Below are 16596 nucleotides of genomic sequence, written 5' to 3'. Positions count from 1 at the left end.
TAAAATTGTATGTATGTGTTTTTGTTTTATAATAGTATTTCTTAATATATTCATTCAGTATACATTATATTCTGAGAGAAATGAGAATTTTAAATTGTATGTATGTGTTTTTGTTTTATAATAGTATTTCTTAATATATTCATTTAGTATACATTATATTGTGAGAGAAACAAGTAAAGTACTGTAGACAAGTTTGACATACATTTATCTATATTTTAAATATGTTTGTAAATATACATTATCCTAATGTATTGTTGCATACTGTGTTATATAATTTAGAATATTTTTTAAAGGGAGAGTAAACTAAAACATGAGCCTTATGTGTTGGGAAGATGCATACCCGGACCACCAACACATACTGACACTTTAACAAATGCTTTTGTAGCAATCTGGCAAATTAATTATAACCAATGTCACAATAAAACAATATTGCTATGTTTATTTACTTGTTTACTTACTAGTAACTCCCCGTTGTATTTAATTATCGGTTTTACTTTCAAAATATCCTTGTGTTGTTAGGGGGTGGAAATTATGCTTTGCTGAATTTGTCGCATACACTTAAAGGGAGAGTAAACTAAAACATGAGCCTTATGTGTTGAAAAGATGCATACCCGGACCACCAATACATAATGACACTTTAAAAACATGTAATTTTAGTGTTAATAAAAAAACCATGTTTATTCCTGCTAACTGGGGGCAGCCATTCTTTTCGAGTCGTCTGGTACAGCTAGCTTGGGGTGAAGTGACGTCAGCTCCTGACCAACTCCTGTATGCACAGTGTAAACAAAAGCAGTAATTTTTTATCAACCTGACTTGTAAAACAACATAAATGACGTGATAATATAATAAACTATTTAACTAAATATATTTCAAGTTGTATTAATGGAACGAAATGGGGTTATAGTATTTTTGTCTGTTAAATAATCCAAAAGAAAAATATAGGCCTACACTATTAGGCCTATTGGTATGCTACGTTGGAGCAAAAACGACAACCCACAATACAAAAGTGATAAATTTTCCTTTCTTTGGGACTTCATAATTGGTCAGTTCTGTGGTTTTAGATGGGAAAGTCTATTTAATCAATAGTTTTACAGAACTATTTACAGTAATAAACCATGTCCATTTCCATTTTAGGGGCAACAGTAATATTACACAATACCAGTATGTATTTTTATGTCTAGACAGCGTCAATTGGCTTGTCTAGTTACCAATCAAATACACACCCGCCAATTTAGAATCACAGGTAGAGAATAGACCAATTAACTGAGAAAACACTCCATGTATCATTTCAGTACGTAGGTTAATGCATGGACAAAACATGGTATAATTATTTCAACTTGTTGTGTAGCCACTTCGACAATGGTGGTTTATTTTGTATTGAAAAATAATGTGTACTTATTGCTGGCTCACTGGGATGTATATTATTACAGAACATTGCAATGCATGACTATTTTATCATCCTGCAAAAACAGGTAGATTTGTTTCTCTAGTTCTAAGATGTTACGCGTTAAGTATTATGTAACCACCAGCTTGCCAGAGGGCATATTCACTGGAATGGGACAAATGGTTGTGCCTGCTATATCTAATAGCCGTCACATTTAACCATTTTATTAATTAAATATAATAATATGCTTGTTTATATTAAGCAATAATATATCGTTTGAATATGCATACCAGTCCAAAAGCCTTGTTTAAGCATTCCTTTAACTTTGCAAAAGAAAGGTTTGTTATTGTACATAATTTTACTTACTAGTATATTGAAGATCTGTATTATTTTCCTATAGTATTGGCACAGACTTGCTTGACCAGGCAACACACTTGGCACAGTGAGACTAAAGAATGCTGCGATCGTCACAGGCTATTCTTTCAAAATAGCAGCAAGGGATCTTTTATGTGTAGTTTCTCAGACAGAACAGTACATACCATGACCTTGATGTACCAGTTGTGGGGTATCGGAGAACCCATTACATCATAGGCAACTGCTCTACCACTGAGCTACATCCTGCCCCTGTAATGTATTCTGACCTGCCCCTGTAATGTATTCTGACCTGCCCCTGTAATGTATTCTGACCTGCCCCTGTAATGTATTCTGACCTGCCCCTGTAATGTATTCTGACAGAATATAACTAAGATTTTTTAGTGCTAAATTGGCAATCACAGATTACTACACATTTAGCAGGTGTATCTTGCTTAAGGTGATGCCTTATGATATAAAGTTTGTTTTGTTTAACAACACAACTAGAGCACATTGATTTATTAATCATCGGCTATTGGATGTCAAACATTTGGTAATTCTGACACATAGTCTTAGAGAGGAAACCTGCTACATTTTTCCATTAGTAGCAAGAGATCCCATAGACAGGATAGGACATACCACGGCCTTTGATATACCAGTTGTGGTGCACTGGCTGGAACGAGTAATAACCCAATAAGTCCACTGATGGGGATCGATCCCAGACCGACCTCACATCAGGCGGGCGATTTACCACTGGACTACATCCCGCCCCACCCACATGATATAAGTGCCTCACATGAGAACAGCCACGAGAAAAGCTGATTGTGACAAAACAACATTACAGTTTCATCCTGTGTTGTGTGGTGTTGCCTTTAATGTTGGTCTTCAGTGGCTGTTATAAGCATACAAGATGGGGGAAGTTGTCTCCCCCTCCCCGTGCTGGAGCAAAACCTCAAATTAAGGCAAAAATTATATAGATATTTTGATTATGTATTTCCATCATTCTACCCACAATATTAGTTGTAATCCATGTACAAAATCCATGTACAAATGTGCAGTGATTTGTTAGCAAACCTAAATAGCTGTTTCGCAGTAATGCTGATATGAATAGTGTTATCCAGATTAGGATATTTTCATTTAAATTGGGCAAAAATCAGCCTGCCCGTACAAACATGGGAGCTTGTACGCCTATGATGGCTGTGCATTTTCAGGTGTTAACAGTAGTTAAAATGAGCAAGTTGTACATTTACAGGTAGTGATTTAAAGGGACTATCACGAGTTTGCTACAATGGTAACATGTTTACGACTAACGGATCCTTTTTCATGACTAAAATTACATATTAAACATATTTTCTTGTTTAGCATATCAGTGGCTGTATAAATAAGTTGTTTGTTCTTGTCCTAATGTTTACAGTAGACCAAACCAGATTTTACCTTCAGATAATTTGTATGTACAAAAACATTTATATTGTGAAGTAAAATGAAAAGACATGGCTGGATATACAGACACTGGTATTATAAACAAGACAATATATTCCATATATAATTTTAGTTGAAAAAAGGCTCTGTTAGATGAAAATATCTTATGGATGCAAACTCAGGACAGTCCCTTAAAAGGACTTAATGATTATGTTATTAAAATATTTTTTGTCAGTATTGTTGTCTGGTATAATTTACCAAAGTTCATGTTTCCATAAACATGGTAAAAAATACTACAAATGTGTGATGTAACTAACTCATCTGTACTCATTAATGTTGATTAAACATCTGTACTCATTAATGTTGATTAAACTGCTACAAAGAGAGCTGTGTGGAAAGGTGACTGTATACTTAGTCTTGGGCAGGATTTAGCTCAGTCAGCTGAGTGCTCGCTTGAGGTGCCTGCATATCAGGATTGAACCACCTTGGTGGATCCATTCAGCTGATTGTGTTTTTCTTGTTCCAGTCAGTGAAGCACTGTGGGAAAGTGCATATAGAAGATCCCTTGCTGGATCAAGAAAAGTGTAGCAGGTTTCCTCATGACTATGTGTCAGAATTACCAAATGTTTGACATCCAAGAGCTGATGATTAGTTAATCAATGTGCTCTAGTGGTGTCGTTGTGCAAAACAAATTTTAACTTTAACATTGTATACTTTGTCCATTCATATCTCCCTTCTCCCTCCCTCCCTCCCTCTCTCTCTCTCTCTCTCTCTCTCTCTCTCTCTCTCTCTCTCTCTCTCTCTCTCTCTCTCTCTCTCTCTCTCTCTCTCTCTGTTTCTGACTTTTTTGTGTCTGTCTGTCTCACTCTCTGATATTTATAATTATTAGTACAAAGTGCTAGTGGGAATCCCCCTGTTAGCTTAGTTGGTAGACTGTTGACATTGGTTGGTTCATGTATCCCCTCAGTGAATAACTGCTATACAAACATATTATGATTCAAAATATAACAAGCATTACTACTGGGCCCAAAATGTTTTCATATCTCCTAAATTCAAGGGCCACAACTCTGTCAAAAGGGGTAAAGCACCATAAAAGTCAAACTTGATCTGGAACTGTACATGATACGGTTACAGACAAAATGTCAGCTCAATATCGTGGCATTGTGAAAAAAGAGTAAAAAAAACTATATGTGGGACAGACAGACATACAGACAAAAAGACAGACTGACAGACCGATGGAAAAGAAACCTATAGTCCCCTCCATTTGGACTGGTATGGGACTAATAACATATTACAATACACTATCAATACTAATAGACTCAACATTTTCTGTAAAAGTTCATTATCACTCAGATACCTCTATCTCTGAACTCCATCCATGATTGTGAAAAATAAAGGGTTCGATATTAATATTTAAACTTGAGCACATTCTGGTGGCTCATTATGTTTCAAGGTTTCAATAATAAAATTCAACTTGTTAGATGTTTACCAATACCTGGAATTTTGTTGATACAGGTTATGTAACACACTATAATATTCATCCCTGCTGTAACACACTATAATATTCATCCCTGCTGTAACACACTATAATATTCATCCCTGCTGTAACACACTATAATATTCATCCCTACTGTAACACATAATATTCATCCCTACTGTAAGACTAGTCTTCCAACCAATCACCTACCTACTTATAAAATGAAATAACCTAACAGTCTGACTGTTTTGTATTTAAAGAACTTCATTTACCCATGTTTAATAGAACATAAATATACTGATGATGCAGGAAAACGAGACCATACCTAATGCATAACAGAAAAATCCAAGAATGTGCCTTTTTGTGTAGTTGGAGAAAAGATATCATCTTACTATGCCTAGATTCTTTTTTACTGGTCAATACCGTAAGCCTCAAACACATGCACAAAGTTTACTGTAAATTTGCTCGCGGGTAAATTTACTCATGTAAGTAAAAGCAAAATTGCTAAGCGTTCACATGATAACAATAAAATGTAAGTACTTTATTAATAAACAAAGTCTGATAAATTTTCTTTCTTTTCCATAAGATAGAAAGATTGTTATTCCAAAGAAAAATAGCCCAAATTTTATTTCAACTTATTTTCGGACTTGTATTCAATTGAGGTTCAAACATGCTGTCCTGGGCACACACCTCCGCTCTCTGGGCTGTCTGTCCAGGACAGTGGGTTAGTTGTTAGTGAGAGAAGATGGTGTAGTGGTCTTACACCTACCCATTGTGTCGTTAAAACTCGCTCTAGGTGGGAGCCGGTACCGGGCTGCGAACCCAGTAGCTAGTACCACAGACCACTGAGGCTGGTATATAAAGGTAAAAGACCGGTAATCAACATAGTGAATTAATTATCTTTAAGAATGGTTTCTGAATTGACAGGAATGTTCTTGAGTTCGTTTGTAGTAAGCTATTTTTTTTTTTTAATAAAAAAATTAAACCCCCAAAACTGGGTTCGTTTATTACTCATATGAGTGGGTATCAACTATTGTAGACGCCAGATGGATGTCGGTGAAGCTATAATAAATGTCTCAATGTATCGGTATGTTGGTGTTTCTAAAAGAAATGATATTTTCCAATTAATTGTGCACAAGTAATTGACATTACATTCTCGTCAACGAATGATCACAAGCCTCCGAGCCGGTTTATCATAGTAGCACATATAGCACGTGCTACGCGCCCCGCGGCGATATGTACATTTATTTTCCCCAGGTCATTTTCACCCCTCTGCCCAAGGGGGTTGCAAAATATATATCCTGAAAAGGGGACCCGCTGTTATTTGTACTACAGGCCCCGCGGATCCTTAAACCGGCTCTGATACGCCTCCCATGAAGATTATTTAAATAGAAAAAGTTCATACTCTATGAGAGTCTGACCATACTAGATACAAGTCAACGTCAAATGGCATGGACGTGTATATGGTGTCGGTTTTGACGTGTCATTCCGAGCTCATCAAGGGTGAAAAGGATGCCTTGGCTAAAAACATTATCTCTTCTAGAATAATATGTTAATCCACCGTTTGGTCTTATTGGTGACTCACCTTATCCTATAAGGGATTTTGAATTATTGAACCGTATCTCGTCCCTTGGATCTTGCAAAACATTGTCTGCAATGTATACTATTATACATTGTATGTACAAAGGCACGCACATGTACACAAACACACACACACACACACACACACACACACACACACACACACACACTGTTTATCGCAAACCTTTCCATGATTCACACACACCTTAGTTCATGATTGTATGTGTACCTGTTATGACCTGGACAAGGACTTGCTCTGGAAAATGTATGCAATGTTCATCTGCATACTCCCCTCTCTCCTATGTCATTTTGTTTCCATCTTGAGTTTTTTCCCCAGTTTATTATTTTCATTTTAAATCGAATATCTGTTTTTCTGAAGTTATCAAATTTCATCATTAGCAGCCAGGTCATTCTGTCTTTTCATTTGTGTCCACTATCGCCTAATTGGTGATTTTTACTTACTACCATTTGTTTATTTAGCAATTATGTATAAAATATTAGAAACTTCATTTTGGGGAATGTCACCGCTTATAAAAACAACGGAAGTGGTGGTATTCACCATTAAAATCTTTTATCTTGGGTGTCAAATAATATATACTCCGCCTTTACAAAAATGAAACTGCCGATATCAATGCGATAGATTCGATGAAGTTGGAAATATATCGAACATTAGGGGATCACTTTTTTAAAACGAATCTTTGTTATTTTTTTTAGATATTTTGAAATCTATATTAAAATAATATTATTAAAACTTTGATCGGTTAAGCAAAACGAATGCCATGAATGTCACTGTCAGACCAACATAATATCTCCGGTTCAACCAACGGCAGGGTTGAAAATTAACATGAAAACCATGGTTGCCAGCAGGACCATTGTCACGGGGATCCTATAATACCCGTAACTGAATGAAACACACGATTATCCAAATATCTCTCCTAACTGTATATCTATTAGATCTCTCTGTAACGGGCCGTTCAAAACCCGCGTGGCTCGTCTAGGTATGATCAGAAATAAGATCTTATATAAAGTATATGTGATATAGCACGTTTAGTTCACTAGAAAACACAACGAAAACACAATACACTTTGGAATCTGTATTAATACTACGCTGACTAATGTACTGCCGCAGTAGTTAATTAACAACAACAAATAATAACAACCCAGACTTGATCACTTAATTTGTTAATCTCTAGGTGTCTAGTTTACACAATATTCTAATCACTTCACCGTGACACAACACCCACACGTGTGATAATTGAGAAACGCTTCCAGGGGAACTTAATTAATAAAGGAATTACAACTATTCCTAACTGGTTAATTTTTAATTAACCCTTATTTACTCATTCAGTAACCTTGTAATACAGAATTAATACTGGTACCTATCACAATAAAGACAATAACCTACAACCTATCACAATAAAGACAATAACCTACAGTTTACCTAGGTCTTCTAGGATGACTGGTTAAGCTTTATATATATTAGACAGTGAACCTACAGTTTACTGCGTCAGATTACCGGCAGCACCGTCTAAATAATATTGGTATAATACAGTATTAAAATATTTAAAGTCACATCAATCACATCAAGGTTATACAACAGAGCAGAAATAATATATTTACCAGTCCGGACGGACAACGTTCCCCCTGGAAGCCTTCCTATGTTTCTCCCTGATATCTCTAAAACCCTAGCCATTAATTATAAAACCCAGTATCGCCTGGGGGTACATCGCTGCACCGAATACTTACAAGTGATATTTCCTCAGCTACCAAGACGACAATTTTCCTTAAATGGCCAGACTTGATGACGCCTAGTCGCCAAAATCACGGTCGTAAAAACCGCACTCGCGGAGGTATTACGTAACTACTGGCCACATGGCCTCCGCATCTGGGCTGGGTGTGTATTAGGCACAGCTCGACCACGGTCGCGCGGAGGTATTATGTAACAAAGTGCCCACCTGGGCTTAAGTGCATATTGGAACTGCACACGGCCCTCTAAAACAATTAATATCGCCACAGGCGAAAACAAAATTAAGAGCATGTTCTGTCACAACCATTTAAAGCAAAAGCTCACTGGCCCTTCTCAAATTCAACCAGCCCTCCAATTATCATGTTGAAATTTAACTGCGCAGCCAAATTAAATAATCATGTTCTCACCGTAGGCCTATATAGTCCGTTTGCATCAAAAGAAAACCGATAATAAATAAATGAATAAAGTTAAAATTCATATAAAAAAAACATGTTATTCAGTTTTAAACCCATACCAACTCAAATAAAAAAATTTTGAAAAAGAAATCCCGTATAAATAAAAATGTCTCTTTACAAATTACCATTAAATTATATACAGATTAAATATAATTTTTAATGCCGTGGTGAAGACGAAATGCTATAACAGCCAAGGTATGCAGCTTTACTTGCATTGTCTCTGAAATAAAATATAATGCAGTACAAAGAGACTAAAGTTAGAACTGTGCGTGCTTTAGTAAACTAGTATGGGAGTGGGAGTCCTCTTTATGGCGATACAAGAGGGATGAACTTTCCAGTAAAGGATTTCCTCGAGGGTGGCTGACCTGTAGACGAGGCACTAAACAGAGATACATGGAATCATGAACTATTTTGCCTTGGATGTTCCATGAACTCTCTTAAAACCTGTATTAGAAAAGAAGATTTAACCATGCAGTTTGATGGTAATTTGTAAAGAATTTTTTATTTAATGTACACAAAACTCTTCCCCCCCCCCCCCCCACCTTTTCCTTTTTAACTGGCACCATGCTCGCCAGACCCTAAAATCGATGGTGGCCCAACGGACTATTTTTTTTAAATTCACAGTTGCCCTTAGCCAATAAAGTTTGCCACGGGCAACCGGGCGACTGCTAATTTCAACCCTGCAACGGTACATCGTACCGACTTGTTTTTGGATCAGATACTGAGGGACAAAGCAAGGTGGTAAGCCTTTCCACAAAGTTGACCAACACACAACGATATACGGTAACCAAGCTTTTCATTTTTTCTTTTTTCTTTAGAGGGTTCCAACCAGTGCACCACAACTGGTCAAAGGTCGTGGTGTGTGCTTTCCTGTCTGTGGGAAAGTGAATATAAAAGTTCCCTTGCTGCTAAATGAAAAAATGTAGCGGGTTTTCTCTGATGACTACGTGTCAGAATTATCAAATGTTTGACGTCCAATAGCTGATGATTAATAGTTAATCAATGTGCCATAGTGGTGTCGTTAAACAAAACAAACTTTTATTCCTCAGCAAGAACCATTCAGAATGAAATTCAAAGAGTTGTTGGGAGCTGGATATCTGCCCAGAATGTACCCATTATGTTTCATGCTGCTGGTCTTCATTCGAGAATAGGGTTCCATATAGGGTTGAGATCATCATACCGTGTTACATTCCTGCTGAACAACAACGTGGTCCTAACTTCATATTCATGGACTGACGGTGACGGCCGTCAAAGCCCGACCACCAAATCTTAATCTAATAGAATATGCTTGGCACATTATCAGATGTGCGCATGGTCACCATGGAGCAGGGCAACGGAAGATTGGAAGAATATCCCCCACCACCAACTAGAATCTAGATCGACTGATCTTGTCAGTACCATGGTACATATATACACGCTACTGAAACGGTCTAAACAATTTAAACTCATTTGTTGTACCCGTTGTTCTGTGCACATGGCTGATTATAACACTTGTGTGGCATTTTATCAAACTACATGTACGTGGCCTTTCCTAATCACTTGGTTGACGAGTATTTAGCCTTGAAGCTGGGCATGTATCTCATTAAAGTTAAGACAATGTATGATTTGGATCATAAACTGGTTGTTTTGTAGGTACTCTTAATTTACTATAAACGTGTTCATCAACATACACACAAAACACACACACACACACACACGAGAGAGAGAGAGAGAGAGAGAGAGAGAGAGAGAGAGAGAGAGAGAGAGAGAGAGAGAGAGAGAGAGAGAGATGTATATATCCTTATTACTTGCAACATACATGCATGTGTACGTTTACCTTATTGAACAAATAAAGGAAAAGAAATAAAATGATATATTTTACCCTTTATTGTTTACTATTTACCATTACAGGTATATAAAAGAACAAATAAAAGCAAACAATTATAATAATAATGAAACAAAATCTTAGACGTTATCTCCAGTTTATAGTCATGTTCAAAACCAAAGCGATTGCTTAACACACCTTTGTATAGCTATCAGTTAAAACTAATTATTTTCATTTTCTTTAAGGCGAATATGAACAGAATTAATTATGAACAGACGAATCACAGTTAGTGCATGTGTAATTCTGTCACAATCTGGCAAAGTAAAAGAAATCAGAATTCATAAATAAAAAGTACTTCAGTTTTTAGACATATATCGTATCATCGCTTGTTGCAATATATCTCTTGAGGTGTCGCAGGATTCTTGCGACGTACCATAGAACTTAAAGGCACACATGTCTCCAAACTCCAACTCCACAGAAGTGACTCCATCCACCTGACGCGCTTCTTGGATGTTTGCTCCGCCGGCACCAATAGCCACATCAATGAGGTCTTCTACAACATAGAACTGCTCCATAAATTGACATTTTGCAATATGGCCTGGAAGAACTTTCTTCGCTTCGTCAGTCTTCAATGTCTCGACGTTATCCTTTGGTGTAGACTTTACGAGCTCATGAGAAGCACTTTTCATCAGACCACGTTTCACCAATGTGTTCAAGTACTTGAAGTCCGGTAACTGCCCCGAAACAGTCTTTAGACTTGGATCAAGGTCATGAAGTAAAATACTGGAACCTCTAGATCTTTCAACTACTGGCATGTAGATAGATAAAAATTCCATAGGATCTGAGATACTCAAAACCTTTAATATTTCCGAACTTAGATTTTGAACCATTTCGGAAGAAGCAGCAGTGTCCTTTTCAAGACTATCCAAAATAGTTTTCTTCTGCTGCACATCATTTCGAATCTTTTCTGCTATTTCATTCTCGCGGCATTGGATATGACTTACTATTTTGACGACTTCTTTACGCATGTATTCCAGTTGTGTTGTTTTAATAGCATCCAGCTTGCACGAATACTCAACTATTGCGTCTTTTCTTTTCAATAAGTTAAGTTGCATCTCTTCAACTCTGAGATGCTCGTCTTCAAGCAAGCGCTTTCCCATTCTGAGGGCCGATCGCAGTTTAACTATGTCATGACCTTTATGGTCACCGAATAGTGCGCACGAAGAACAAACCAATCTGTTGCAGGTGTTGCAAAACATTTTATTTCTCTTGCCATTATGTTGTGCACAAACCAGCACATCGGAGACTGCAGACTTGCTTTCTTTGCTTGCCGATTTATTGACATCATTGTCTGTGACGGTGGACTCGCCCAGCTCGTCCTCTGAATCGGTCATCGAGTCTAACACCTTGCGACTACTCTTGTAGGTAGCTACGATGTTTTCCAGAGTCAGGTTCTTGGGGAATTGGTCAACTCCATCTGGACCTACATCATACTTTGCTCTACACTGTGGGCAAAGTATAATTCGACCAGCAAGAGTCTTTGCTTTATTTGTGTTATTCGCTGTTATGTGGGTTGAAAACCAATTCGACAGTTGATGTATTGCATCCGACATGGATTCACTAATACTAGAATCTACCAACTGCGATTCATCTGCCTCTGGACCAGACATTGTTTGGGCATCGCCATGACCGGTGTTGTCTTTTATCAAAGTCCGAACACACTCTCGACATAAGTTGTGTGAACATGGGAGTAGATGCGGTTCTGTATACAAATCTAAACACACAGTACACGTAAGGTCGGCTTCCATTGCTGCGTTAACTGAACCAAAGTAGGCTACTTTCAAAACGGTTTTTATCACAAGTTATCTGCATTCATCAGGTCGGCGTCCATTGCTGTGTTAACCAATGTAGGCTACTTTTAAACCTGGTTGTTGTTTTTTTTATCACAAAAAGCTGTCGGTATCTATCATCCGAAATTGTGAACCAAGTGAAATCAAATATATATACAATAGCCACAACAGTTGTCAGTCACGTGATACTACTCGCCTGACTGCATATCGAATATGTATAACTCCTTCCTGAATAGAGCACACATGTTATTTATAGAATAAACTTCATAATATTACCTGGTCTGTCTGCTTAGCTTTATTCATGTATATTAAGGCATGGTTCGGCGAACCGGATCTTATTTTATCTTTACACTAGTTAGTTGTTTACTTCGTTGATGTTAGGTCACACCACTCTGACTCACCCCTACGGCCATACTTATGGGTACTTTGACATTTGGACAGTCAAACTACACAAGGAAGGAAGGAATTAACAAACTTGAACACAAAAGTTTAACCTTATTGCTGAACCAGAGCCGTAGGAACAATATGGAGGAGGCGGCACAAGCACATTAGATAGTAATGATAAAATATAGTAAAACTAAAAAACAAAAAGGTTTTGGACTTCAAGTGGGGTCTTTTATATGCACCATCCCACAGACTGGATAACACATACCACGGCCATTGATATATCAGTACATGACAGATTACGCTTTTAAAACAAAATAAAAGTTGATAAATAAAGAAGTCCTTATAAATATAAATTTTTAGTGTCTGTTAGTACGCTCTGTATCCGTTTGAAATTGGTGATAATTATGAATGGTCCCTAATACATGTATTTAATTTTAATGGGGAAGGTGTAATATCTTGGTCGGCTGGACGGGTGGCTCTGGTGGGGGTAAGTTGTAATATCTTGGTCGGCTGTACGGGTGGTTCTGGTGGGGGGAAGGTGTAATATCTTGGTCGGCTGGACGGGTGGTTCTGGTGGGGGGAAAGTGTAATATCTTGGTCGGCTGGACGATGGTTCTGGTGGGGGGAAGGTGTAATATCTTGGTCGGTTGGACGCGTGGTTCTGGTGGGGGAAGGTGTAATATCTTGGTCAGGTGGACGCGTGTTTCTGGTGGGGGGAAGGTGTAATATCTTGGTCAGGTGGACGCGTAGTTCTGGTGGGGGGAAGGTGTAATATCTTGGTCGGCTGGACGCGTGGTTCTGGTGGGGGAAGGTATAATATCTTGGTCGGCTGGACGGGTGGTTCTGGTGGGGGAAGTGTAATATCTTGGTCAGGTGGACGCGTGGTTCTGGTGGGGGGAGGTGTAATATCTTGGTCAGGTGGACGCGTGTTTCTGGTGGGGGGAAGGTGTAATATCTTGGTCAGGTGGACGCGTGGTTCTGGTGGGGGGAAGGTATAATATCTTGGTCGGCTGGACGCGTGGTTCTGGTGGGGGAAGGTATAATATCTTGGTCGGCTGGACGGGTGGTTCTGGTGGGGGAAAGTGTAATATCTTGGTCAGGTGGACGCGTGGTTCTGGTGGGGGGAGGTGTAATATCTTGGTCGGGTGGACGCGTGGTTCTGGTGAGGGAAGGTGTAATATCTTGGTCGGCTGGACGGGTGGTTCTGGTGGGGAAGGTGTAATATATTGGTCGACTGAATGGTGGTTCTGTTTTAAAGACCGACTGCCTTTATATTAAAAAAAACAAAACAAAAAAACAAAACAAAAAAAAACCTGCAGCTGTATTAATGCATTGATATTTTGTTCTTGTGTCGGGTTCATACGTACGGCAGGAGGGTCGAAACTCGCTGTAATTCTACCTTGGTGCCATTAGTTAGAGACCTTAAATACTCCTGATGTGTACAGGAGGCCAAACTGGCATAATTAATGTGAAAAGGATTTAGTCCCAGTTTTTTGACGTGGGGATCTTGTAGACAGTATCTTTATTTCATTTTAAAGGGTTCTAACCATAAGGTCGGTCGAGTGCTCGCTTGACTTGCTTGCGTCGCAGAATCGAACCTTGTCTTTACTACTTGTGGTGGGCGCGATTTGGCTCAGTCGGTCGAGTGCTCGCTTGACGTGCTTGCGTCGCAGAATCGAACCTTGTCTTTACTACTTGTGGTGGGCGCGATTTGGCTCAGTCGGTCGAGTGCTCGCTTGACGTGCTTGCGTCGCAGAATCGAACCTTGTCTTTACTACTTGTGGTGGGCGCGATTTGGCTCAGTCGGTCGAGTGCTCGCTTGACGTGCTTGCGTCGCAGAATCGAACCTTGTCTTTACTACTTGTGGTGGGCGCGATTTGGCTCAGTCGGTCGAGTGCTCGCTTGACGTGCTTGCGTCGCAGAATCGAACCTTGTCTTTATACTTTGTGGTGGGCGCGATTTGGCTCAGTCGGTGGAGTGCTCGCTTGACTTGCTTGCGTCGCAGAATCGAACCTTGTCTTTACTACTTGTGGTGGGCGCGATTTGGCTCAGTCGGTCGAGTGCTCGCTTGACGTGCTTGCGTCGCAGAATCGAACCTTGTCTTTACTACTTGTGGTGGGCGCGATTTGGCTCAGTCGGTCGAGTGCTCGCTTGACGTGCTTACATCGGTCTCGGTGGCGTCGCGATTAAGCCATCGGACACAAGGCTGGTAGGTACAGGGTTCGCAGCCCGGTACCGGCTCCCACCCAGAGCGAGTTTTAACGACTCAATGGGTAGGTGTAAGACCACTTCACCCTCTTCTTCCTCACTAACCACTAACAACTAATAACTAACCCACTGTCGGATAGCTGAGATGTATGCTCATGACAGCGTGTTTGAACCTTAATTGGATATAAAAAGTAAAGTAAAGTTTGTTTTATTTAACGACGCCGCTAGAGCACATTGATTTTTTATCTTATCATCGGCTATTGGACGTCAAACATATGGTCATTCTGACACTGTTTTTTAATTGGATATAAGCACGAAAATAAGTTTAAATGAATGAAATGAAAATGAGGTGCTTGTGTCGCAGAATCGAACCACCTCGGTGGATCCATTCAACTGATTGAGGTTTTTCTCTCGTTCCAACTAGTGCACCACAACTGGTCAAAGGCCGTGTTTTCCTGTGTGTGGGAAAGTGCATATAAAAAGATCCCTTGATGCATTAGGAAAAATGTAACGGGTTTCCTCTGATAACTACGAGTTGGAATTACCAAATGTTTGACATCCAGTAGTCGATGATTAATTAATTAATGTGCTCTAGTGGTGTCGTCAAACAAAACAAACTTTATAATTCCATTATATAAAACGTCATTGCTAAAATAACTTGAATTCATTTACATGTACATTTTCACGCAAACCATACCCCCCCCCCCCCCCCCACACACGCACACTTGAAACGCGCACACCAAGGTCGTACCGCATAAATTAAATAGGGCCCGTAGGAAGGATATTTCAAGTGGGGGTTAGATCTCTAGTGAGGGCACACTCCCTAGTTGGTTGGGGAGGGGGGTACAAGCGAGATTATTATATTTATTTGTATAGACTAGAACGAAACAAAGCATGCATTTTCGTCATCAAGTGGGGAACACAGCCCCGTCCTCGGTCCCTACGAGCATGGGTGGGTGGGTGGGGGGGGGGGGGCAATTAAAAGAACTGACCTTTGTACCAAAACCAGCATTGCCATTGTGTTGGTAGCGGTATACAGTTAGCTCCCTTGTGTACCCGGGCTTGTTGGTTTTGCCTCGATGGTGCAGTAAAAAGAAAGAAAGAAATGTTTTATTTAACGACGCACTCAACACAGTTTATTTACGGTTATATGGCGTCAGACATATGGTTAAGGACCACACAGATTTTGAGAGGAAACCCGCTGTCGCCACTACATGGGCTACTCTTCCGATTAGCAGCAAGGGATCTTTTATTTGCGCTTCCCACAGGCAGGATAGCACAAACCATGGCCTTTGTTGAACCAGTTATGGATCACTGGTCGGTGCAAGTGGTTTACACCTACCCATTGAGCCTTGCGGAGCACTCACTCAGGGTTTGGAGTCGGTATCTGGATTAAAAATCCCATGCCTCGACTGGGATCCGAACCCAGTACCTACCAGCCTGTAGACCGATGGCCTGCCACGACGCCACCGAGGCCGGTCGATGGTGCAGTGGTTAAGTCATCGGACTGCAGGCTGATAGGTACAGGGTTCGCAGCCCGGTACCGGCTCCAATGGGTAGGTGTAAGGCCACTACACTCTCTTCTCTCTCGCTAACCACTAACAACTAACCCACTGCCCTGACAGACATCCCAGATAGCTAAGGTGTGTGCTCAGGACAATGTGCTTGAACCTTAAATGAAAATAAATTGAAATAAATGAAAATGGTTTTGCACAGACCCATGTTTGAGGACTAATTATTTGGAATATGAAGTAACTTCTTAAGCTTAGTGATAGCCAAGGGGTTATTTTTAAAAATGACAATTGCTTTGTCACCAGCAGTGTAAATAGTTTAGCTGTAATGAGGCTCAGTATTCATGTACTGAGTTTCACTTGTGACGAAAGTGGGGCGCGATCATTTTGGGTAATTTTCAAACAAGCTGGTTTTGTGGAAA

At 39.6% G+C, this 16596-nt stretch overlaps 1 protein-coding gene across 1 annotated transcript; it reads right to left on the bottom strand.

Annotated features, from left to right (window-relative positions):
- Positions 1 to 10265: 10265 nt before the first annotated feature.
- On the bottom strand, positions 10266 to 12242 carry LOC121375121 (E3 ubiquitin-protein ligase Trim36-like). The gene has a single exon (XM_041502366.1). It carries the CDS (start codon positions 12024 to 12026, stop codon positions 10575 to 10577), a length of 1452 nt encoding a protein of 483 aa, XP_041358300.1. The 5' UTR covers positions 12027 to 12242; the 3' UTR covers positions 10266 to 10574.
- Between the last annotated feature and the right edge of the window lie 4354 nt (positions 12243 to 16596).

Source organism: Gigantopelta aegis, chromosome 6, assembly GCF_016097555.1.
Source record: "Gigantopelta aegis isolate Gae_Host chromosome 6, Gae_host_genome, whole genome shotgun sequence".
In the NCBI taxonomy this organism is placed as follows: Eukaryota; Metazoa; Mollusca; class Gastropoda; order Neomphalida; family Peltospiridae; genus Gigantopelta; species Gigantopelta aegis.
The sequence above is the reverse complement of the archived record's forward strand: the minus strand, read 5'-3'. Positions and strand labels throughout refer to the sequence as shown.

What these genes read in the sequence shown, in the direction of transcription:
- LOC121375121 (XM_041502366.1), bottom strand. Translation starts at nt 12,026, where the DNA reads ATGGAAGCCGACCTTACGTGTACTGTGTGTTTAGATTTGTATACAGAA.